Genomic DNA, 24,841 nt, shown 5'->3' on the forward strand with positions numbered 1-24,841 from the left:
TAGTTGTGGATTGTTTTGTATGCATGCTTATACAAGTTTCAGTGATATTGGCAAGAATATTCTCAGTAGTGCAAATATACTTCAGCAATAGCTTGCTCGTGTGTCAGCTCCATCAAAAATAATGAAACAACATTGCAAACAGTTTTTAAATGAGACTCTGAAGCACATGGCATGCATAGCACAGTATAAATGCATGGTTAAGTTGCCACATAATTTTCTGAAACCCAGCTTCCTACCTTTCTTACTACAGTCCCCCAAAATAGGACTGAAACTTCTCCAGTCCTACAAAGTTCCGACAGAAGAGGTYGACTATGCAGGTCTTTGGTTCACTCCTCTAAGTTCTCTTAAGTAACACCTGTGCCATCCACCCACGTGCGGACCTAGGAGCATTTTTAAACATTCTGCATAAAATGACCACTGCAATGCAAAATCCATAGGAGACATTTTTAAAATGTGGTTAAAAAGTAAAAAAGCGCTTGATAGCCAAAGCAGCTCCACTAACTATTCTGCTAAAAACTAACTCTAYGCACTTACAATTTTCTTCCTTTAAAAACATTGTGTATGTTACTCACAATCCTCCGTTTTCTTTTGCTTTCAAGACACAACCATCAGGGTCACAATGTCAAGCAAGTTTCAGCATTTCTCCTAATCTGCTGTAAACACATGATCACAAAACGGGTTATAAAGTGAAAATGCTGACAAACTCATTACAAAGACAGCAAAAGCAAGTTGTGTCCTCCAGTGGAAGATCTGGCAAAAAGAATAAACTATTACAATATTGTTTTGCTTTGACACAGCTTAAGATTAATGCTTGTCACTTCCCTCCAAGACTTTCAAGATTTGCCAGTCTTAGGTATGAATAGTTTCCAGGATTGGAGTAAGTGTTGGGGTTTGTACCAAATCTATTCTCCTTTTGGACCACTGCACTGAGCTACCACATATTGGTTGCTCTTTGGGGATTGCATGTACAGGGGCACTGCTGCAGCAACACAAACCAACCTCCTTCTCTTTCACATGAAGGTGTGGTGGGGAAATAGAAACTGAGGTGGGACCTGGAAGCAGGAGAGGAAAGCAGAAAAGGGAGCAAATTGTTTTGAGGGACASACATGGTAGAGAATGAGAAGGAATGTCCAGTACGGTCTTTAGAATGAGGGGTAACAGGGAAGAAAGCCAATTTCAATTAAAAAAAATAGTAAGAGCTTGTCTTAAAACATTACTTRTAATTCTGTTTCAACTGTCTCAAAAGCCAGTATTGAAGAAATGGAAGAGTTTTCTCATGGACTTGTTAAGAAACAACAGCTGAAAGGATTTCCTGGTTCCTTATTCTGACCCCACCATAAATTCTGGTAATCTGCTTTATCTCTGTGTATCCACCAATTAATCAACTGAGGTAGGGTAGTCTGAAGCATCCATTTCTGCAGCAGATAAACATAAAAGCATGGAATGGAAAAAGGTTACAGGGGAAAAAAGTTACACTGATGAGCACTAAAAATTTTTGTTCAGGACAAGGAAATAACTCCCAAACACAGATGACTGCCTTACATGAATGAATTCTACTGTTGGCAGTGACAGAAGTACAAACAATAAAGATTTACTTAAATTAATTCACTTTGTGATTACAATAAAAACTAACATAATTTACCTCTATAAATAAATTTCCTTAGGATTTATACCTACTGAAATACAGATGTAGCAAGACTGGATTAATGGACACTTTGCAATATTCTCCTAGCTTTAAGATGACACGTAATATCTGCAGTTTTCTTCTTTGTACATGGAACAAGCCTCTTCACAGGCAGCCACTGCTCGCACTGAACTATGTTCATCAGGTAAAAAATCAAAGTGGCATGGAAGTTACCTTTCTAGCTGACAACACACAGGAAGGATACATTATCCAATGACATATTTAAAACACAGCACACTGTATTACACATGTAATTTGTTTTTCATTTCAAGTTTATTAAAACTTTAGCAGTACAAATGATCCAGGTTTTAGATTATCAAAAGACCAAACTGAAGTCCACATCTTTAAAAAAGGCGTTCCCCAAAACGTCTCTAAAACTTTGAGACAATGGAAACATTAAGTCCACAAACTCATCCATGCCTGTCATCATCTGTTCCAGGACTTGTTTCAAGATCAGACTTTTTATCCTTACTAGGGGCATGATCTCTTTCCTGACTCTTTGATTTTTGGTTTATTTCTTTTTCTGCTGAGGATCTGGTCTTTTCTTTTTCTTTACTGCTGCGWGAGTATGATTTTTTTGATTCTCTCTCTTTGCTACTTGGTCTCTTCTTTGAGTCTGGGCTTCTATCCTGATCTCTGCTAGACTTCTTATCCCTGCTAGATTCGGGACTACTATTTTCATGGCTTTTTGAACGCCTCTTCCTTTGGCTTTCACTATCATTCCTCTTATATGAGCTTCTACTTTCCCTATTTGAATACCTCTCTCTGTTTCTGCTTTGACTTTCATCCCTCTCTGAACTCCTTGATTCTCTCCTCCTCCTATTCTCTCTCCCTCTGYATTTATCTGGTGTACCTCTCCTTTCTCTGCTTCTTGATCTTCCCCTTCTTCTTGTTTCTCTATCTCTATTCCTTGAATAGTCTTTACTTCTACTGCGATCCCTGTCCCTGCTTCGTGATCTTCCCCTCCTGCTCCTATCTCTGCTTTTGCTCCGATCCCTTGTTCTGCTGCTGGAACTGTGTTTTCCCCTAGCATACTCACGCTCTTTGCTTCTCGATTTGCGTTTCTCCCTGTCTTTGCTCTTCCTRTGCTCTTGTTCATTACTTTTTGAGCCTGCTCTTTTACTTCTCTCCTTGCTCCTACTTCTTTCCTTCTCTCTCCCTCTAGAATCATAGCGTTTTTCTTTTTCTCTACCTTTCTCATGGTCTCTCTCTTTGCTTCTTGATCTTAGTCTCTTTTCATCATGTCTGCTGTGCCTAGAGTCTCTTTCTTTACTTTTTGATTTCTCTCTGCTTTTACTATGGCTTCTAGATTTAGCTCTCTTCTTGGCCTTGCTTTTGCTATGCTTGTCATCTTTTTCTGAATTTCTTCTTGTCTCCCTGTCTTTACTGCTGGATTTGTGATCTTTTTTCTTCTCTTTTTCCCCTCTTCGGCTTGGACTTTCAGAAACTTGCCTGTGGTCTGATATTTTTCTCTCTCTTCCTCTTCCTGGGCTCTTTTGATTATCTTTCTTAGTTTCATTTATTTCACTCCTTGGAGAGAAAAAAATACATTTTTTAAATGTTTTCAATTCCACCCACTCTGAAAAATTAAACCAAAAGTGAGACAGCTTCACAACTAAAACTATGTGTCAGGTAATTTATATTAATAACTATGCATTTACAGTAGCATGGTTAAACTCAGACACAATTAAATAACCAAGTCAGCATCCTGTTTGTTTGAAAGCAATTGTAATTGAAAATACAAGATGACAGGTACTATTTTTAAATGAATTAAAAAGTAAATTAAAAAACTATAATTAAAGAAAAAAAAAAAAAACAAAAAACAACAACAAAAAACTAACACATATGAACATGTTCCAGAAAGAAATAATCTTACTTGTCTCCTTTTATCCATCTTTCTCCACTAGACACTCTCATTCTTTGAGCTCTTTGCATTTCTTGCCTCCAATGTGGAGGAGTTTCACTGCGCCGGAATCGATCTCTTGACCTGGATCTGGAAGGTGTCCGGTAACGCTTGAATGCAAAAAGAGAAAATTGTGCCTAAGTTTGAATTTCACATGCTGTGATACCTAAGCAGGATTTTTACCCCTGGCAGTTGGTTCTACATAGCACCTAACATGACACTTCATATGTATATATCAAGTTTCCACTGAGAAGTTACTAACTTACCGAAAAACATATCTGCCATTCAAATAAAGCAGGAATATAAAGTGTCTGACCAAATAACTGATCTTAAGGTAACGTCTACTTCAGGATTTTTGTAGTCTGATGAGACGTTTTCTGCCACTTTTAATTAGCACAAATGCTGATGCTGTTTATTAACAATGAAAATACTTATCTTTGTCAGGCATCACAAAAACAATACTTCCCACTTGTTAAGGATTTTACTAAAAAATTGTGGGATAGAGACTTCAGTTATTGAAAATATTTGCTACGTGCAGCACAGAGCATATGGCTTCACACTATTAGGAGAGCCAATCTGACAGCTCCCCTCTGCCAAAAAGGGGAGAAGTCTCCCCCACACTCCTGGCACTCATGTCTTACCAGTTCTGCATCCACAGGAACCCTTTTCGGCCTAATTCCATTGCGCAATTCAAACATTACCACACAAACTTAAATAAAGCATTTTTAGGGCTTTCTCTTACCCCCTTCTTCAAACAGACTCATGCAAACAGGTAATTTAATGTTCAAGCCTCAATCCCCAAATCAATTACAATGTACTTTTTTTAATCAACTATCCCAATGGACGTGGCTASTAGCACCAGCAGCGAGACTGTGCTACCACCTAGTTTATTTTGAAGAATACATTGTAAACATTTACCCTTGGTCCTCTTCCTTTTATTTTCCTTCCAGATCTGGTGACTAACAGCCTCCTCTGGTATGTTGACTGTGAATTCGATAGATTACTAAAAATAATTTAAAAAGAGCGATATTGTTTGTACAATTAAAGAAGAAGGAAAATCCATACTAAAACCTCTTCAGAAATTAAACAAAATGAAAACACACAATTTTATTTTACTGCAGATAGCAACATCGATGCAGCAGAACTTCAGACTTTGCGACCACAATATTTTACAAGATTTCCAGGTTTTTCCATTTTTCAAAAATGGAAAAAAGAATAAATTGCAGATTCAGMTTGGACAGTTCCAATACATTTTAAATGAAACTGAGCCAGCCATTATAAATCTTTTACCTTTTCATGAAAACCATTTGCAAAGACTAAGCCTTTGCTCTAGGACAACAACAATAGTTCCCCATAAAGGGAGAAAACAGTTTTTCATCCAGCAATGCTCACAACACGAAACTGTTTAATATTAAAAAGATTCAACATTAAAGTTCTAAAACAGTAATGTGACCATACCTCTGCCAGTGCATAGTCAGATACATTACCTTTCTCTTTCCTTCTCTCTGCTTTTTCTCTCTTTTTCTTTCTCATCTACTTTAGGAGGACTTTTCCTCATCAGGAACCGGTTTTCAGGTACAGGAGGAATTTCTTCAGGACGGACAGTAGATAATGGCTGTGCTTCAGTGTTTTCATCTTCACTTTCACTGGATGAGCTTTAATTTTGTACAGAATAGTGCATAATTGGAGTTATTTGGATAAGGGAAGACCTTTATTTAAATAATTTGAAAATCTCTTAATTCAATACGCAATGATACCACAAGAATCTCAGAAAACAGAACTACTGGAGAAGCAACTTTTTCCCCATTATATCTTTGTTCCAAAATACACTGCAGTAGATTTCTTCCCAACATTTTTATCTACTAATTCAAATGATTCAACACTTACATACTCATACTCTCTATGTATATACAACTAATTTGCTTATTTTCTTTTAAAAACACTATCAGAAGACCAAAATGCAGATTTACCCTAGCATATATAACTGTCTACAGACCATAATAGTTCCAAGCAACTTACAAACTTTTGTAAAATGGGTTTAGGCCCACAAAAACAGTGTTTAGGCAGCAATGCCCCGAATGAACATTTCTTAAAAATGTGAGTTGTGACACAAGTTTTATCTCGCATTGAACTATAAYAAAACTATTAGATTGAAAATAACATTCTCAGAAGCAAGAATGCTAAGTTTTATTGTCTTCCAGTGAATCTGCAAGAGTTTTGGCATATCACAGACAAAAAATAAATTTGTTAAGTATGTTAATTTGTTAATTTTATGTTTAATTTCCCTTTATTCCTGCACAGTAGATTTTTGTAAGTTCCACTGCACATGCTTTAAACAGAATTGTACAGAAGTAATTTTAGAGAAACAAACTATCCATACTCATTTCAAGCCTACCAGTCCTTCAACTTTTCAAGCCCAGCTGAAGTCTTAGTGCATTCCATTACCTTTAAATGCTGCAGTACATACACACATGAACACTACCCTTTACTATCATACCTGAAAAATTATTGTTGTATATGGAAACCAATGATGTCCAAGACTWCAAAACCTGCTCTGCTAGTTTATAGAAAAGAATTTTGTAGTAATAATTCAAGAGAATGGTGCTGTATTGGTGCACATAAAACAAATCACAAAACTGACCTTTTCTTGCTTTTCTTTCTCTTTTTCTTTTCTTTCTTATGTTTCTTGGAATTTTTTTTGTGTTTCTTTTTTCGTTTTTTAGATTTCTCTTCTGAAGCACTCTCAGAATCTGATGATGAATCAGAAGATGATTCTGAATCACTTGAACTTTCCGAGTCACTGGATGAGGAAGATGACTTGTGTCTCTTCTTTTCTTCTTTCTTGGCTTTAAATAAGAATAGCAAAGACTCATTTTAATATCAAACACTTCTAATCTCAGAAAAATCAACTCATCTAGTATCKGTTTCATATTTTTATAATCTTGTCAAGAGATTACTTCATCAAAATACTTAAAAACAAATTGAAATTTTTGAGAAAACACTGTTTCTCCACAGCACAATAAAGGATATGTSTAGAAAAACAAGGTATTTTCAAAAAGTTAAATATTTGTGATCTATTACACTCTCCGTTTTGGTCCATTCAAAGTTAAAAAAATCTTTATAGTGCACTATAGTGTTTCCTACATGCCTTCAGGCAAAACAAGAWGTCTCCAAGCTCAATTTCAGAAATGTGTGAATAAGGCATTAATAAAAGCAGTGATTTCCTGGATTTTCTTCCTCCTACATATGTTTTAAGAGTGCCAAAATGTGTGACAGTTTTATCTTAATTCTTTCAACAAGTTAGGTATGTTAGAATTATTACTTTAAATGAGCAAACTACCTGAACAACTGTAATGCAGTTCTTAACATGCAGCAAGCAGTCAATGGCAGATGTATAAGGGAAATCATGTAGGGGGTAGGGAGTTTAATGACATGGGGCAAAAAAACCCCAAAACAACTAACAAAACTAAAAAGCCCCTAACTAGCTACACAGCAATGACKGAGTATCAGGCAAAAGGGTTTGGATAAACTTTCTGATGACATCTAACTATCTCTGCCCAGCAGCAAATGTCATTTTGAATACTGAACCTACCTGGTATCATCCAATTACAGAATACAACAAATGAGACCAATCCTGGAACACGAAGGTCATCAATAAACAGACTTCTATGTACAGTCCAACTGTTCCAGCTCATGACCTTCAGGATCAGGTTTCAACTTATGACCACGTCTGAAATAGATACATCACTTCCTACTCCATTCACTGTAACCTACAGTATTTGCTGCACTTTCTGAACTATGTGATCACACTGCAAGTATTCTTTGGCATTGGTAAGTATTCTTTGCATCTCAGCTAATTAGGGACTGCAGCAAGTCTCATATTAGCCCCATGGCTTGAAATTAAGAAATGACCTGGCCTGAAAACAGGTTCAGGCATAAAAGCCAGAACAAATCATATCAGCTTGTAATTCACAGCTGTGACAAACAATTAGTTACCTTACAGCAAATCAAATAGCCTGATAAATTATGAATACAGCCATAATCTACCTTAATTACAGAAAGCACACTTTTACAAGCAGTGATTCTACAGAGAAATCTATAGCACCAATGAAAGTCATGAATCATTGCTCCATGCTGAATTCCCTAGAAATACACTTTACATGAGGAATCTTCACTAGAGGTTCTCATTAAAGCCGCCCACTACATAAAGCCTTTAAWTTTTTTTTTGTTGATTTTGAATCAGAATGTCAGTGTTTTAGAGTCTTGGTATGTCCCAGATGACTTTRCTTCAGCAAAGGTGTATGACCTCAAACAGTGCAGCCAGGCTTGTTAACTAGAACCTCCTCTACAAAACTGGTACCAAACTCCCATGTGTCCTTCAGAAAACTAACATTATGTCTTTTGTTCCACAGTTTTTCTTGTGAACTATATTAGCTAAGGTAATAGTATATTAGCTTAGGTAACATATTAGCTTAGTCTGTAATAAMCTTTCTAAATACTGGGTTAATACTTGGCTTTCTTCCTTTTTTCCCCTCCCCAGATCTTAGGATTTTCCCTAGAACTTTAAGATCTTCTAAAATTTATACCACTTGGCCAGACAAATTCTTCTTTTATAATTTTTTAATCTTCTCTTCCTCATTTTCACTTATTCCTCCAACTTTAAGTAACTAAAAAAAAAAGAAAAACAAAGGAAAATATGACAAACATTACCCTTTTCTAGTGATCAGCTTCTCAAATCCCACATTAAAAGCTTCTTATATAGGCCTCTGCAGTATTGTAATTGTGATTACTGTATCATTCAACTTATAGCATCCAGTAGCGTGGCTCAGTCATCATCCACTCATCCCTACATAAATCCAATTCTACATAAGGTGACAATTTTCATAGTTCATAAAGCACTTAATCTGGCTATTCATTATGATACCCAAAAATCAGATCACCTTTCCTCAGCTTAAAACTACAAGAAAAACATTCATACCAAGCACCTTGCTTTTATGGTGAGTCCTTCTGCTAGTGCCATCTTAGCTTCCCTGTTACACCCAAGTATCAGTTCTATTTTCATTCCACAAAGACCAAATCCCATTGTGCTGCCTACCAGACAAGCTCATACAGCAAATACCTAAAACTCCCTTGCTATCCTAATGTATCCTCCCACAGAAATAAATCACTATAGTCTCCTCACAGGCAACCTCCTTACTCCTTTGTCTTAAAATCAAGTTCTTAGAAGCAGTCTTCCCTGGAAATTGCCTCATAATTCACAGAATCAGTTCCTTTTTGCCTCCTGTAGTACTGTACTACAAACAGTTCCACTGTCAGAAGACCCTCTGTTCATGATTTTGCATGACACTAACTGCATCACAGAAACTGTTCCTCCTATCTGGATTCCTTAGCCCCTTCCATTAACTGGCAAGTCCAATGGCATCTCCTGCTCCATTTGTGAACTGTGGACAGCAGCTTGGCAAATTTATTTCAACTGATGTGTTGTCACACTGTTCCTCCTATCTCCACTTCTTCAGGCCAGCACAGCTCATCAGTAATTCCATGTTGTGCATTTAGCCAACAGCTCCAGCCCTGCTACGTCTCTCAGAGTAGTGGCCTATCTCCCACTGGAGGTCCTACACAGAGGCTTCCCCTTTCAAAAGCAAGATTCTCTACACACTGGAATTTCTACCACAGTCTGTCATGCAGCATCTTTATCAGGCTGGCTGTGCATTAGTGCCCACCAGGGCCTTTGTCTCCCCTCATACTCCACCCTGCCCTTCACATGCCTGATTCTGGTGTATAAGGCTTCCTGWTCTCCAAACATTCCTACTGCCCATCATTATCTAGAACTAACCTTACAGCTTTATAGAGTGGTCTATTCCATCACCGCAACATCAGTTTCCCCCCATGTCACACCAGGCCAGATTCAGGAACCAGAGTTGCCRGGAATGCAGCACTACTGAATTAGTACAAGGACACAGACAAATGCGTAAGGCAAGACAAGTCAAATCCTTCCAGAAGCCCAYTCCCTTTTATGAGAAATTAAAGGGAAAACCAAACTTTTTGTATTTATTTCATTTATTTTTTGGATGACAAGTACTTTAAGGCCCTGCCTAAAGGCTGTAGTCATCAGGCTGCTCATTGCCAAAAATTTCATTCAGTCATTCAAGCATTCTAGAGAGGACTTCAAAGAGAGTGTGGCAATCCAATGAAGACAAATATGCAAGTGGGTATCTTATCCTGTAGTTTCACCCATCCTGTATCTGTATTGTTTTATTTTCCAGTTACACCACCTGTGTATTTCCTAAGAGATGCCATGCTCCTATTGTCCAAAAAACCCATAATTGTATCCTAACACACGGGATGACTTAGAACCTTCAGTCTTCAGAAGCAAAAGATAACTTTGCTTGGAATTCTGTGGTAGAGACCACTTCAGATGCCAAAGTCAGTCTACCACATTATCACAACACGTGAACAAAAAGGAGGTGAATAAAACAAGAAGCTGAAGTTCAAATGCCTGCATTCCCCTCTGGCCAAGCAAACCATTAATCTTGTGTTGTGCTTCAATATCCCTGGTGCAACCCTTCAGAGTATGTATCAAGCTATGAATGCAGGATGGTCCCCTCTCATAGGTCCTACAAAACAAGCATCCTGGGTTTCCACTAAAGAGATTCTCCATGGTGACAGGAATGTCTTAGATTCTGTTTCTCTTAGAAAACAAGCTTTGATCCATACTATGTTCAGTTCTGAAATGGCAGAGCAGGACATCCCTTCCAGAAAGAAGGATGGGTTCTGTTGTATTCCTTTTTAAGAATGGTTTAGAGCAATGTATAAAGTGTATGAGCTAAAGAGGCAAATTCCGTACTTTTCTAATTTAAGTGCCTGTTCTGAAGAGTTACTTAGAGCAAACTGAAACAAGTTCAATACCTTTGAAGAAGTAGAAGTTGTCAGACTGCCACCAATCCACTTAGCATAGCACTCTACTTGATATGACAAGTGATTGCCTGCTTTTTACTAAAATTTAACTAGTATAAAAAAATTCAAGACAGGAGAAGCTTTGAAAAGAACAATCATACATGCTTTTTTAATGCCTTATGCATCACCAACTTGTAAGTTCTTTAGAAGACACACTGCTCTGCAACATTATTTACCTTTTCACCAACTGCACCATCATCTATCAGAAGTAAGTTTTAAATATTTTTACAAGCAACCAACATGGAAGAAAATAAGCAAATTACCTCATATGTACAGTTCAACTTTACCTTTGGATTTTGGAATTAACTCTCCACAGCTCAGTATGCGTACTTCAGCGTATGGTTTACTAGATGCATCTGTTTTCTGGTTTTCTATTTCTCTCACAACTTCCTGACCTGAGATGACTTGTCCAAAAACAACATGATGCCTGAAGAATGTAAACGAAAGTAAGTATTCTTAGCATTTCATTTTCTCAAGGTAGTTCCCAAACAACTTTAAGAAGAAAGTAGGAGATATTTACCCATCTAAATGAGGTGTAGGTTTAGTTGTTCTGTTGTTTCCAGATTTTAATTTAAAGAGAAAAACAGAAATAGTATTAGTGAAAAAGCAGTCAGCATTTGAAGCAAGTCATCTACACATACAAAGGTGAATATTTTGAGTGCACTAATAAAATTGAATAAAACCAATATATATCATAGTACGTTGGTGTGCAGTTAAAAATACTTAATATTTTATATGTTTAAACTACCTATTCAATGAAACACTTGGATTACATTTTACTGAAWAAACCCAAAATTGCACATAAATTTTTACACAGAATCCTCTATAGGATATGATAAATTTCTACTTATTAAATTATATAAATATTACCAGGAACAGATACAATAAACTGCAGGAAAAGTGCAAATGACTTTTTACTCATTAGAAAACAACCAGGAAACACTGAAGAAAAAACATCTGCATGCTCAGATTATTTGACACAGAAGCAGAACTGACTTGCTCTTAGTTTTCCGCTCTACTAGCATTACTAAGGCATACACATCAGTTATGGCAGAGTAGAAAACTGGGATGATTGGAGTAATAATCACTAAGAAATCCCAAAATAATGTTTTAATGCTGACATCCACAACATCCATGGCCTTAGGTACATTAACTAAGGCCAAGGAACACATTAAGAGTGATGTATTTTGAGACTGTCTTCTGTAGATAATTTAAAGATTAAACTGCAATGTATTTTAAGAATTCAAGTTTTAGCTATAAATAAGACTGYACTGGAAAGCTATTTTGTGATTAAAAAACGCCCCCTACTACTTTTGAGAGCCCCCAGAGCTGATTTGCTTCCTTCCAGAAAACAGTTTATTAGAATAGTAAGAATTCTACAATCTAACAGATTTGTTTTGCTGCCCAAGTTAGAACACAGCTACTAAAAACTACCAAAAGCCCTTCTGCACAGAAAATTAACACTAAATACAGACGGAGTAAAAGTAAGCACATCAGAAAAACAGTTCCTTCCCAGCAACTTTGTAAAAAATCATCAACTTTGGCTTTGCACAGGAGCTAGTCTTCAATAATTTAAAGGAGTCCCTATACAGCTTACAAATAGCAAACCATATACACATTTCAAGACATTTCAGTACTTACATAAAGAACTGTGAGCCATTTGTATCTTTCCCTCGGTTGGCCATTGAAAGGAGAAATTCTTTGTTGTGCTTTACAGCAAAACTTTCATCTAAAGAAAGGGTTTTCAGTTACTTTAAGCATACCATATATGCTTAGATAAATGCTATCATCTAAGTAAACTCATCCTTCTTAAATAAACCCGCTAGTCACTTGAATGAGAAGTTGTACTAAAAATAGATTAAAAATAACAGCTATTTAAAAAACATAGTATTTTGTTCATTCCATGTAACAAGGAGAAATATGAATCAATGTTTTACAGGCTGAGGGGGAAAAAAAGAAAATTTAGTATTCTTGCTCAAAAGATTTGTCTACCAACACCAGCAGAGATGTTTAAATTGTTGCTCTTCCTATTTTGCTTTGGAACAGAAGCTGTGTATTAACTATTAATAAATATCTAATTTTCAGTAATTTTGTTGTTTTACTTTTTTAAATACACATGGATATCCAGTTTGATAGCAATCCCAAACAACTTCTGTTTGTCTGACAGACACAGATGAATTTATTAAGTGGGCTGTTAAGTAAATTAGTTTAACTTTAATGAATCCTACTTCTTACTAGAAAATAATTTTTAATATTTCAAAATAAATCCCAATGAAACTAGGAAAAAAGTGTAAAATGTAAGCACTATTCTTCATTTAAGCCACCTGTAAGARATCATTCTTTACCTTCTTTCCAAACCAGCAAAAAGGGCTTTTGGGGGATGCAAATTCCTCTGACAAGAGAACATTTCTTATTTAAATATAAATGGCAGAAGCAAGTATTAACAAAGAGAAATGCACAATATTGGTAGAGCTACTGTCAGCAGCCACGAAAGGGACTGTCCCGCTCACTCTCCAATCACTTGCACAAAAGTCTAGCTGGCATCGCATCAAATTTCAATCTAATCCTATGGTGGTTAATTGATCCACAAAAGCAAAACTTTCCACAAATTCAGTTTCATGCTGTGGCCAGCCAAGTTGAACGGCCAGACTACAACTATAAGAAGACAAATGGAGGTTGTGCTCCTTTTTCCATCTCTCCCAGCCATACATTTCCTCAAACCTAGATACTCATTTGTATTGGTTCCAAAGTGCCAAATTATTTAATTGTATCCACACACCAACATGGACATATGTAATTTTTCTTTTTGCCGCAATAATCTTAAGGCATCTTAGCAAGTGGAATCAGGTTAAATTTTGATCAGAGAGTCAATGCAAAGTAAAGCCTCCTCCCTCTTCAGGCAGTTGCAAACTGACAATTCCACTCAAGGTCTGATACAAAATTGCAGCCTGGTCCTACTACAGCAGTGAACAATTCATTTGATTGTAGCTGCAAGCTCAGACACCAACCAATGGCAAAGGAAAGTCTCCAGGAAGAAACAGGGGCATAACCTCGCCTGCTGGTGGCAGCTATCCATCAAATGGCCTAGGTGTAATACAACCAGTGCACCAAGAAACAGAGATGCACCACTACATTCTGGACAAACAGAGGCTGAGCAACACAGAAAGTACAACTTCTGCAACACTGGCTGAAAAAGAACCAGGACAGTAAGAAAACTAAGAGCTCTATCAGTAATTCATATTGGTCCAGGAAAGCAGGGGTTTATGTCTTCTTTTGAATAAAAATTTGCAGGGAAACCCAACCCCATCACACCTTTCTCCTTTTCCCTCCAAAAGGAGACAATCCCCAACTTCCAGCTAGTTGATCAAGCCAGAAGTAAATGTTTAAAAACAGCAATAAAAATGTAAATCTAGTAAAAGGGACAAAGTAGTTCAGTTTTAGTTTTTTATTCATAACAATGGTTCATATCTTAAAAGTAAAATAACTTAAATGAGACAGTCAAATGYCCCTAAGACCTGACAAAATCTTTAAAAAATATGGATTTCAGATTTATAGAAAAATATTAAGAATGCAAAGGTGCTTATTTATTGTAACACCAAAATAGAGCACACTGATAAAACTCTTACCTTCAAAAAAGCCACCATATATGGATTCTCCTCCTCTGCCATTTCCTTGAAAGATGAAAAGTGACAGTTAAAACCTAAAGTAGTGATTTAAGAGTCACATTATCTGGAAGGTGCTTCATAATACTAATGTAACATCCAAATCACTGACATTATTCATCAAGATATGCAAACACAATCAAGATGCATCTTTGTAATCCAAAACCAAAAAACTTGGAAAACAAGAAAGCATTCTCCCATGTATTCTGCTATAACGTCCCTTCTTTTGCTATTTCCAGCAGCAGATACAGTATTTTATTCTCCCCCCAACCTTTCAACAGGAGGTACTTAGTTCTCTGAATACTTGAGGTAACAGAGCAAAAGTGTATATGAGTGCATACATGTATTTAAGTTTATTATAGAAGTTCTCATGGAAAGGTTCTCGCACAGAAGAAAGGGAAAAAAGCAGTCATGYCTGTCACAGAGTAATTAATGTAAGTAAATGCTTCTATACGATCTTCTGTGAAGTTTTATTACATAAGCATTRAAGTTTTCTTTAAAAATGTACATCATACCTTCACTGAAGTCACCTCCTTGGATCATAAAATCTTTCACAACCCTGTGAAACAGACAACTTTTGTAATGCAATGGCTTTTGGGTGGACTTTCCTGTACCCTTTTCACCTGAAGAAGAGAATAAACAAAACCAAAAATTATTCTCTACATCTGTAGAATCTTCATTACAAAAAAAGTGCTATATAAATACTTAACCAAAATCCTCTATTATGTTCYGAAAAATTGGTTTGTGAGGCAGACACCTACTTGCAATACCAGTATGAAACCAGCATTTAAGAAAGCAGTGCAGAAACTACTTTCTGTCTCTACAGCTTTAGTAGAAAAATCCCTTACCCACGTTAGTAAGCAACTCTGGTCTTTTCCATGAAGACTGACTGAAATGAAACATCCAATTTATGTTTATGACAACTGGTATTGCTCAGAAACATGCAAGTAACACTCAGATTTTTAGTTAAAACACAGCAAGAAGCATAGAAGCTCGTAAGAAAGCCAAAGAGGCAGGGGGAAGGAGGAGGACTGTTTCCCTCTCCTGCTCATGACAACAACTGCCATCTTCCTCCTTTACAGCGGCTCTGCTTCTTCAGCAAACTCTCTGCTTCAACTACAATATTATGGGCTTTCCCTGTTACCCTCAAAGAGACAAGGCTTCTGCTGAGTTAGCAAGATGAATGGCTCATGGTGGGTCCTGCAAACAAAAGAGCCAACCTCAAGGTGACAGAAAGGTAATCAGGAGTACTCAGGGAAGATCTCTTCCTCTCAGTACTGGCAAACTGTTAGATTGTATATTCTATAATCTTATCCTGAGCTATTAAACTGGCAAYTTTTGTCAAGGGCAGTTGCCTCTGAACTCAATCTGTAGAAGACTGGTGTCTCCAAATGAATTTGGAGCTAGAAAAAACCCCACTTTTGATATGAACTCTGAAAAATGTGAAGATGTGCATGTTCCACTAACTTGGTGTATGCCAGGAAACATGGAGTTGGTGATCACTGTTTTACAAAGACAGAACACACTTTTCAAAACTGCCAAAAAAAAAGATGAGGAAGAAAAACAAAAATAAGAAGTTTGAATCAATTTGCTGATGACCAATATTGTAAACTTTCTGCATATTTTTCTCAGTATTCTTAGGTGTGTTAAGGTGGCAAAATATTACAGGATCTGAAACTGATTATGGATGTCAGTAACAAAGTGTGAACTTAGTCATACTTGTTGCTTACCTGGAATGCTGTTGAAAGACTTCAATTCACAAATTTAAGGCAGTAGCAGTRAGTAACACCTTTATTCAATAATCTGACTTTTGGGCAGTTGACAGCAGATTAAGAATGCCAGTCATATGTTAAAATAGTCATAGCCACTAAAAATCACTACTTTAAAGTTCAAACTTGTTAATAAATCTTTATAATCTGATTTTGTGCCAGTAAACCTAATGTCAGATCAGATAATACCTACATTCCTACAGACATCATGAATGGTGTACTACATGTTCTAGTTAACATGAATGTAATTATGTACCCACACCTGATTCAGATTGTATTGCTGAGGGATTCACCATTAACTGCTACAGACCCTTGACCTCAAAAAAAAAAAGCTGGGAGGAAACAAAGCAGAAAACACTGAAGACAGAAAGCCTGTATGCTATTCACAAAATTATTAAGGTTTGGGAAACTATACAATTTGCAAAATACTATGCAGTCCACAAGAAAATTATTCTGTTTGTAAATGTTTTCAAGACAGACTCTTCTGAGTACTTTCTTCAAGAAATAAACTTTCAATAGAAGTGGAAATCACCAGTCTCCATCAAGAAAATAAAATAAAGGAAAAAACAATAATGAATACCAGCACTACCTTTCAAATACCTCAAAGTATCCTAAAACTGAAAAGTAAGTCTGCAAGGTTGACCTCTGGCTGGCTACCTTTCAAGACTGCATGACATTACATAATGTGAACAGTAATATCTGTGCTAGGAACAGAAAATCAGCTTACTGCACCTGTATTTAAAGTTGGTTAGTATATGCTCCAACGCACTAAGCCAAAGCAACAAGTGCTTTGACTCTACATTATAGGTGTATGATCATAGGCATATAATCAGCTAAATCTTCACTGGTATCAAGAACCAATGCCAAGCTTATTTTCATATTTAAGAAAATGTCAGGAAAAATAACAGACATCCAACTAGTTAACATGGAATTACATTAAAAATTGTAGCTAGGAAAATCTACAAACCTGTGCAAAGGCAGCGAAAATTCTCACATGTCTTTGGACACACATCTGAAAACAATTCAAAGACCACTCTTCCAGCTAGAAGAAAAAGCACCATATTTATTGTGAAGTTAAATGGCATTTACATGATTCTTATACATATCTCATATGAATAGCATGCTACTGAATTARTATTTTCATTTTCTTACCGGGTACATTGTTGATGGCTATGTCGAAAAAGCAACGAGGTCTCTGGACCTTTACTCCCATGGCTTCAGAAGTCTAAATACTGTAAGTAATAAAAATAAAACTTAGTTTTTCCTTCTGCGCATTGGAATCACATGTAAGTCAATACAGAAGTCAAGAAAAACTGCAGAAAAGCAAACAAAAAGTCCCAGACTGCAAACACAAGCATATTTTAGAAGTTCAGAAAATTCAAAATATTTTAGGTAATTTTCATATGTTGTGACCCCAAATKAGTGATTTTCTTCATGATCACTGCAATAACATTAAATTTGAGTGCCATACTTCAGGTGGGGAAATACAAAAGGAAAAGATACTGTAAGGTATGGGCAAGACTTGAGCATTCAATTTTCAACTGGATTCCTGTCATGACAGTTATCAGACATTGCTCCAATGAGGGTCCAAACCATTCTAGGTGAATGGGTGTGGCTCTTCCACAATTGCGGCTAAATGAAATAATTTTGTTTTTTCATTGTTTCTTTTCCTTTTATGTCATTGTTTACCTCTTGACACACCATCACCGGTAATGTTTAAAAGATATATAGTGCTCCTTAAGAACATARTTTAGTGATGGACTTGGTAATGTTAGATTTACTGTTTGGACTCAATGGTCCTAAGGTTTTTTCCAACCTAAATGATTCTATGATTCCTTAGAGAGAATTTTAATATAACTTTTATCTTTGAATATCTAAATCCTTTTATTTTTGTGTAACAAGCTATGTCGTAATTCCATTTGTATCTCCAACATTCTAACATTACGTACAAACATATTCTTTTCCTTTTCTGAATCCCTATCCTCTCTGAGTAASCTAAGAGTGGGGAAAAAAACCCCAAACAGTGACAGCAAAAGGATCTACAAGACAGGAACATGTTTTCCAAAATTTGGCATATAATCTGTACATTTTCAGTCCTAATTATTTTTCATTGCCAAAAACCATGGCTCAAATCTAGCTGATGTACTGCACACATCCTTCGTAAAGCTTCACTTGTAGCTTGCCACAGAACATCCTTGAAAAATTCTATTGTCACCATCTGTCACCCTCAGCACATGAACAAGAGGCTGTAAAAATTAAGACAGCAGTGTAATCATGTTAGTCTATATTCTCTCCACTTGTGCTGTCACTCCAAGCATTTTGCTAAGATTACACAGCAAAAATCACAAGAGCAATGCAGGACTGGCTTAAATTAAACACCACTCAGCAGTTAATTACTCAAGAAATTTTTAGCATGAGAAGAATTMAAAAAAATGCACAATCTCACTAGATACTCTCTAGCTGTGTAACAAATACATTCATACATACAAACCAGACTGTGGTCAAAAGCAACAGGCCCATCTCAGTCTGCTTGGTCCTCTCCCTGATTTAGCATTTCTCTCCTATTACTACAACAAATTTTGTAGCCGACAGAGAAACAAATAGAGAAAATGCCCAYAGGCAAAAACTTGGATGCCATCAGGTTAGCAGGAGGCTGCCCAGGTCACCACACTGCTGCACAAACTGCGAGGCAGTGTAAGATGAGATAGGTGGCAGTGGACAGGCTGCACTCAGAACAGAGACCCGCTCAAAGGACAGCCATCAACTCCGCCTCAGCAGCAGAACAGACTATACAGCTACATGGGGATACTTTTTTCAAGGAAACCTTTCACAATAAATGCAATAATATCATTTGGTGCTAGAASTGACAGTCTTAACTGAACTGAGACACCTATGGAGCATCAGTACCCCAACTGACTGACTGCTTTTATCCAAACTTCAAGCATTTAATTCTAGTGCTTAAGTGAGAAGGAATTTAACTTGCACTTTACAAGCAATTTGCTTGAGAAATGCAGAGGTATTATTTTAGACAAAATAAATGCCAACTATCTTAATATGTAACATAATTTTTATTTCAAATACTGATAATGATTAAAGCTAAACTGTGAAATCAATACAAATATACCTATGTCAGTCAATTTTTAACTTGATTTTGTAGAGAGGATGGGAGAGAGAAAGCAGAAATAATTCTACTTGAATCCCTATTCCCACCAAGTTTGCTCAATTTGATGTTTTTCTACCTCTACATTGTTTCACAAACACTGGAACAAAGTCCATATTCTAACCATTACATCCCATGTACCCTGCACTTTCCCTAAATCCTCCAATAATATGCTCTAAACACTGGCTAGACTCAATTCTAGTGACGGGTATGGCAATGGAGCAGGATGAAACCTCTGAATGGACAAACACCAGGTCAAGCAAATATATCTCACTCTTGAGCTTTCAGAGCCTAGAAAACCAGGCTAAAATATCAACATCACATATTTATCCTACCTTACCTTACAAATCAATACAAGGCAAGTATTTCTTCTCCAATACACTAAGTATCCTTTTCACTGCTATTTCAGACAGACCTTTTCCTGATGCGCTACATGGAAAACTACCAAGTTACAAGTGATCCTTAAAGTAATAATTTCTATTCATGTAGTATGCAACAACAAACAATCTTTCACATACTAATAATTTTAAACCTCTCTGTACTAAAAGACAGAACAGAGGGTCTGAACCTTAAATACAGAACCAACAGAGAARAACACGAAGAATATGCCAAGAACAAAGTCAGAAAATACCAAGGATGAAGTCAGAAAACTACAAGTCACGCTCAGTAGCGCTACATGTCTGGTAACAATAGGTCTTAAATGCCTTGTGCTATATATTTCTCAAAATTTATTTTCAGTTAGACTGTGGATATCCTTAACCCTTGATATCTAGTTTTTTAATTGTCAACTTGATGGAATTTTACTAGTGAAAGGAATATGAATTTGATGCCAACCAAAAAGAAGCTCACTACACATACATGCAAAAAATGTGTAATGCAGGAGGGCAATCTTGGAAARTGAGCTCACTTTTCCCTTCAAAACTCTAAGAAAGGATAATCTAACAGTCCAAGTACTATCATGAAATTTTTAAGCCATTTATCATTCTCAACCACCTTGCTTTGAAGAGRCTCTTACTAAATCTAAACAGAATCTATGAGCAAAAAAACTCCAAAGCCAACCAAGCACCCTAAACATCACTTCAGCATATCTACAAAAAAGGCTTCTCTTCCATCTGAAAGAAGAATTACAGTTCAGCTTAGAACATGTTGGTATTTGTTGACAAATACACCAAAAATACTTAGTCTTGTCAGAACAGCTGCATCCACRACCAACATTTCACCAACTGTGTCCCTTGGGGTTCACATCACTTCACACCTCCATCAGCCTCATTACTTTGCTAAAATACTTGCACAATAAAGCTGGCCAACTCAAGACAAGGCTGTAAGCAGSTGTTCTTCAAAATTACCTATGTGAATGGAAAAAGATAAATATCCCAAACTGTTCACAAGCATCTTTCTTGCAGGGGTTATCACTGATATTAGCAGAGATCTGGTAATAACACTTTTTAACACATACTAGAACCTTTTGACTAAACAAGCTAGAAAGCACTTGAAAATGCACATCAACTGAAGTATGAGCATGTCATGCATCCCAAAGAATGACAGCAAGTAGCAAATASAGTAGTATTTCCTATTTATATAGGAGGGAAAAAACAACTTTATTTACAACTGTGCTGAACAGGTCATGGGACTACTGATTTGTTTCAGTCCCAATACATGATAGAATAGTAACCAAAGATATGTTTAGCAGGAAAAAGATATATTGCATCCTATTACTTCACTTTTTTCCCTGTCATCACCAGCTCTCCCAGATTCTGAATATCTCCTTTACCTTGCCTTTGTATGTGCTTCCTTCCATCAACTTACAATCATCTACACTGATCTTTATTCATTGTCCAAACAAACTGAACAATGAAGTACATAACTTCACACTCCTAGCATTTTGTTTCACAGTATCTACGAATGCAGGAAGACTAAACTATATTGACACATATTTCAAAGACAGGCATATAAAATCTCCAGAAATAGATTTTTAAGCAAAACTTTTGAGTTCAGAAAATGCAAATGCACAAAATGAATACTGTACACATATTCTTTAAGACTGTGACTGCAGTCACTTGAAATCAATATAAATGTGGGCTGATACTACAAGAGAAGGTTCCTACCCCACGTGTTTAGCTTACAAGCGGCTACCTGGATGCACAAAAACTACCCTTTTCTTGCTCCTCCACAGAAAGATATGGTAGCAGCACATATCAAAGTGATGGCAGAGCTAYGGACTAAAAATATTGCATGTTCATTACAGTATGGAGTACACTGGAAGTGAATTTATGATTGCAAAATGGGAGACATGCAAATTTGTTCATAGTTCCATTCCTGTGACAGAGCTTGCAGCTGTGTTAGCATGATACTGAAGATGTGAACAACTACTACAAAAACGTCCTCAGATCAACACTCAATCTCCATAATTTCCTCAGCATTTTTCCCAAACATGACCATCTTTTCCTCTGTACTTCACAATCTGAAAACTTCAAATTAGCAGCAATGACATCTAAGGAAATTAATTTTTTTTCACTTCACTAATCAACAGATCAGGACTTTGGTTGTCAGATTTAGGAATAAGGTACTACATTAGAGCATATTTCAGATTGACGATGATGTATGTCTTTGCAATCACATGGACTTAACACAACTATTAGAAGAAAACATTTACTTTCTACACTGGTCTATGAAATTTATGTAAGAACACTTTTACTTGTCATTAAAAACCATGCATTATAGGTTTTCAATCTGTCTCTTCCAAAAAAGGGAATCACGAAATGAAACTTTCAACATTTTTGGAGGCAAAAGGTGATTGGTACTTTCCACCAGGCYTCCTTCTCTACAATAATATTACAAGTCTTTACAGAACTACTGACACAGTATTTGTTTCCCTCTAAAAAAAGAAATCAAGACACCTGGCAATATCAGCAGTCAATATCTTCCACAGATGTGAGGCAAGGGCAACTTAAGAAAATATCATGCTTAGATAGGTCCTGACTGAATATGCAGTACATCTAAMCTACTGCACTGGTAGTTCACTTACGTCACTTTCAGTATTTTTTGCAATTATGAACACGAATTTAGTCTTCTTGTACTGAAGTACAAGGACTGCACACCCAATTACAACACTTCAACTGGAAGAACATAAGATTCAGCTGAGAAGGTAGTAACAGTCTGAAAATATTTAAACAGAAATACAGGTTCCTACTGGATCATCCCCTTTATTTTTCTAGACAAGAAATACCTACAATGAAAAATATTAAAATATGTTAACTGTGCTCTTGTCATTTGCAAGCAAAAATCTTTGTTGTCAAATCTTAGTCACGATTTTTTATTATCTAATTTATGTATAAAGTATTTTCTTCCCGTTAGATTTGTGGAAAAAAAAACCCCAGGTATTTTCTATCAATTCTGTGCATAAGTAAGTACACTTGTTGGCGTGAATTTGCATAGGCCTAAACCCATGAACTTTTATTTTAAAACTGATAAAGTGCTAAGAAAAGGCAAGTTTTTGCTTTGTAGGGAAGGAAGAAAACCCTTTTACAGGGTATAATCTCCAAGTCATGTAAATCCCAAACCCCATTTGAGCAGTGCAATCCTTTCCTACCTGTTGCTGAACATAAAAGTAAGGCAAGACAACCATGCCGCAATAGGAGACTGCTCTGAATGCTGACCTGTATTTGTCAACCACAACCAAAAAATGTTGGTTGTATGATCTTTTWTTCTCATGTTCTACACCTTTCTCTACTCRTCTAGCTCTAGATCCCTTCTATGCYTCATCCCAGCCTGTGACCTAAACCTCACCACATTAGAATATGGCCAAATGTTTTCCCTGGCACTGACTGCTTCCAAATGGGATTGCTCCTAAATTGCCACCACAAGGAGGAGTGAACTGGTAGTGGAGAAATCATGTTGCMACACAGTAAAATCCTCCAGTGCATTACATACTATTCACTCTAAATTCCCTGTTAATCCCCAGATTTTTTGAGATCTTATGGGGGAAAAACCCAAATCATCTCTTGATAACAGCTTGATGACTGGTAGCTAATAAAAAAAAAATAATGCTTGTTCCACAGAAGAGGACTGGAATAATGGGAAGACTTAATAAGAAATATAGTCCCAAAGGGTGCTCTCAGAGAACTACTGATGCTGCTATCATTTTAATGCTCCCCTTCAGATCTAGTTCATGTCCAGGAACCATTATTTCTGTAATATTTACAAATAATTTTTACAAACTGATAAATCAAGCTCTGTGAGTTTAGACAAACTAATGATGCATAAATCTTGTAAATTTCCAAATTATTACCATATTTTTATCATGATAGCATCTAAAAATTTGAGCCATGGTGGATCTCAATGCAATGGGAATAGTGAAACAAAACGACAAGATAAAAGAAAAAAACACAAAACCACACCAATTTGAACACACCCCTAGAAACATTTATTCTTGTTCAAACACCAATCTCTTCTGCAGGCAATGTATCAAAAAAAAAAAAAAAAAAGAAACCCCCAGAATATTCTCTCACAAAAGATACGCCTTAGAAAATAGATTACATATAAGATAATGGACTGACATTTCTCTTAAAGCAGGTCTGAGATAACTAAATGTAAGTAACTTAACCAGTCAAACATCAGGAAACCACTGACCAMGGTGACTTTATCGTTAGTAATAAATTTTCTAATTGTGGCTGAGCTGAAATGCAATGTTTAGCCCTAAACAGATATTCTGTCCACAGTTTCAGCAAACTGTTTCTTTTTCTCTTAAGTCTCTCTTTTCAAAGCTTCTTCAGGGCCTCAAATCTGGTCATGGCTACAAACAAAATGAGCCTAAAACTCAATATTCTTAAAAGCCTTTGGAACGCCTTAGGAAATCCCTAAAAGAAAAAGGCAGAGGAGTCTCCTGCCAGACACGGTAGCTCCTGCAGGCTCCACTTCCCTAGGAGAGGCCTGCAGAGGGGAGAACATGTGGCACGCAGACAGCCCCGTTCCTTCCCCGTCTAGGGGAGGAGGGAAGACTCATTCAAACTCCCTAGCAGCACCCGAGCCCGACCAGGGCGTTCGCTGCCCGCCCAGACCCGCGGCTCGCCAGACTGAGGAGAGGCACAGCCGGCCTGGCAAACCCGACCGACCCCCTGCGCCAAGTGCGCCAGGCCCCGTGAGCCGCTTCACCCACCCCTGCTGCTCCCACCTGCCTCGGGCCGCGCTCGCAGCTCCTCACACCCCTTCTCCCTCAGGGGCCGCCCTCACCCGGGATGCGCCGGGCGCCGCGGCCCGGCCACCCCCCGCACACGGGCCGCCCGGGCCTTACGAGGGGCGTGTGTGCCGAGGCAGCGCGGGCGGGCGCCTCAGGCCCGCTCCGAAGAGGCGGCCTGGAGGGGCCGGAGCTCCTACCCGCGCCGTGACCGAGGCTCAGGCCCCGCGGTGCTGCGACCTCCTTCTCCACCGTCCGCTTARCCCCCGGCGCGGCCCGGGCGACAGCCCTCCTTCGGTCGCGCCGGCGCCCGGCGATGGCCGGCGGCGTGGCCAGCACTCACCCGCTGGCGGCCCTTGTCACCCCGCGCTGCTCAGCGCCGCGCCGCCGCCATGTTGGAGCTGGTGCGGCACGGACTGCGTCAGTGGCGGACAGGGCGGGAGCGGCGACCCGGGGGCGGCGCGCCGGGGACGGGCGGGAGAGTGTGGCGGCGGAGGCAGCGGTGCCCCGGCCCGGGCAGGGTGCGAGGGGTC

General features: G+C 37.7%; 1 protein-coding gene across 2 annotated transcripts; it reads right to left on the reverse strand.

The window, feature by feature from the left end:
* Positions 1 to 1,931: 1,931 nt before the first annotated feature.
* PPIG (peptidylprolyl isomerase G) lies at positions 1,932 to 24,777 on the reverse strand. Of its 2 annotated transcripts, none has more exons than XM_057371708.1 (13): positions 24,509 to 24,584; positions 17,128 to 17,207; positions 16,943 to 17,017; positions 14,722 to 14,829; positions 14,171 to 14,215; positions 12,186 to 12,273; positions 11,065 to 11,094; positions 10,832 to 10,971; positions 6,229 to 6,433; positions 5,075 to 5,242; positions 4,506 to 4,590; positions 3,561 to 3,697; positions 1,932 to 3,214 (listed from the first exon to the last, which is right to left on the reverse strand). In XM_057371708.1, exons 2-13 carry the CDS (start codon positions 17,186 to 17,188, stop codon positions 2,095 to 2,097), a joined length of 2,262 nt encoding a protein of 753 aa, XP_057227691.1. In that variant the 5' UTR covers positions 17,189 to 17,207; positions 24,509 to 24,584; the 3' UTR covers positions 1,932 to 2,094. The 2 variants fall into 2 exon arrangements, with proteins under 2 accessions (XP_057227691.1, XP_057227690.1); XM_057371707.1 differs by lacking the exon at positions 24,509 to 24,584 and adding an exon at positions 24,652 to 24,777 and having other exon boundaries at positions 1,933 to 3,214.
* Positions 24,778 to 24,841: the final 64 nt, after the last annotated feature.

This window comes from Malurus melanocephalus, unplaced genomic scaffold (genome assembly GCF_030028575.1).
Source record: "Malurus melanocephalus ecotype Western Australia unplaced genomic scaffold, MMel_1.1 scaffold_155, whole genome shotgun sequence".
Classification (NCBI taxonomy): Eukaryota; Metazoa; Chordata; class Aves; order Passeriformes; family Maluridae; genus Malurus; species Malurus melanocephalus.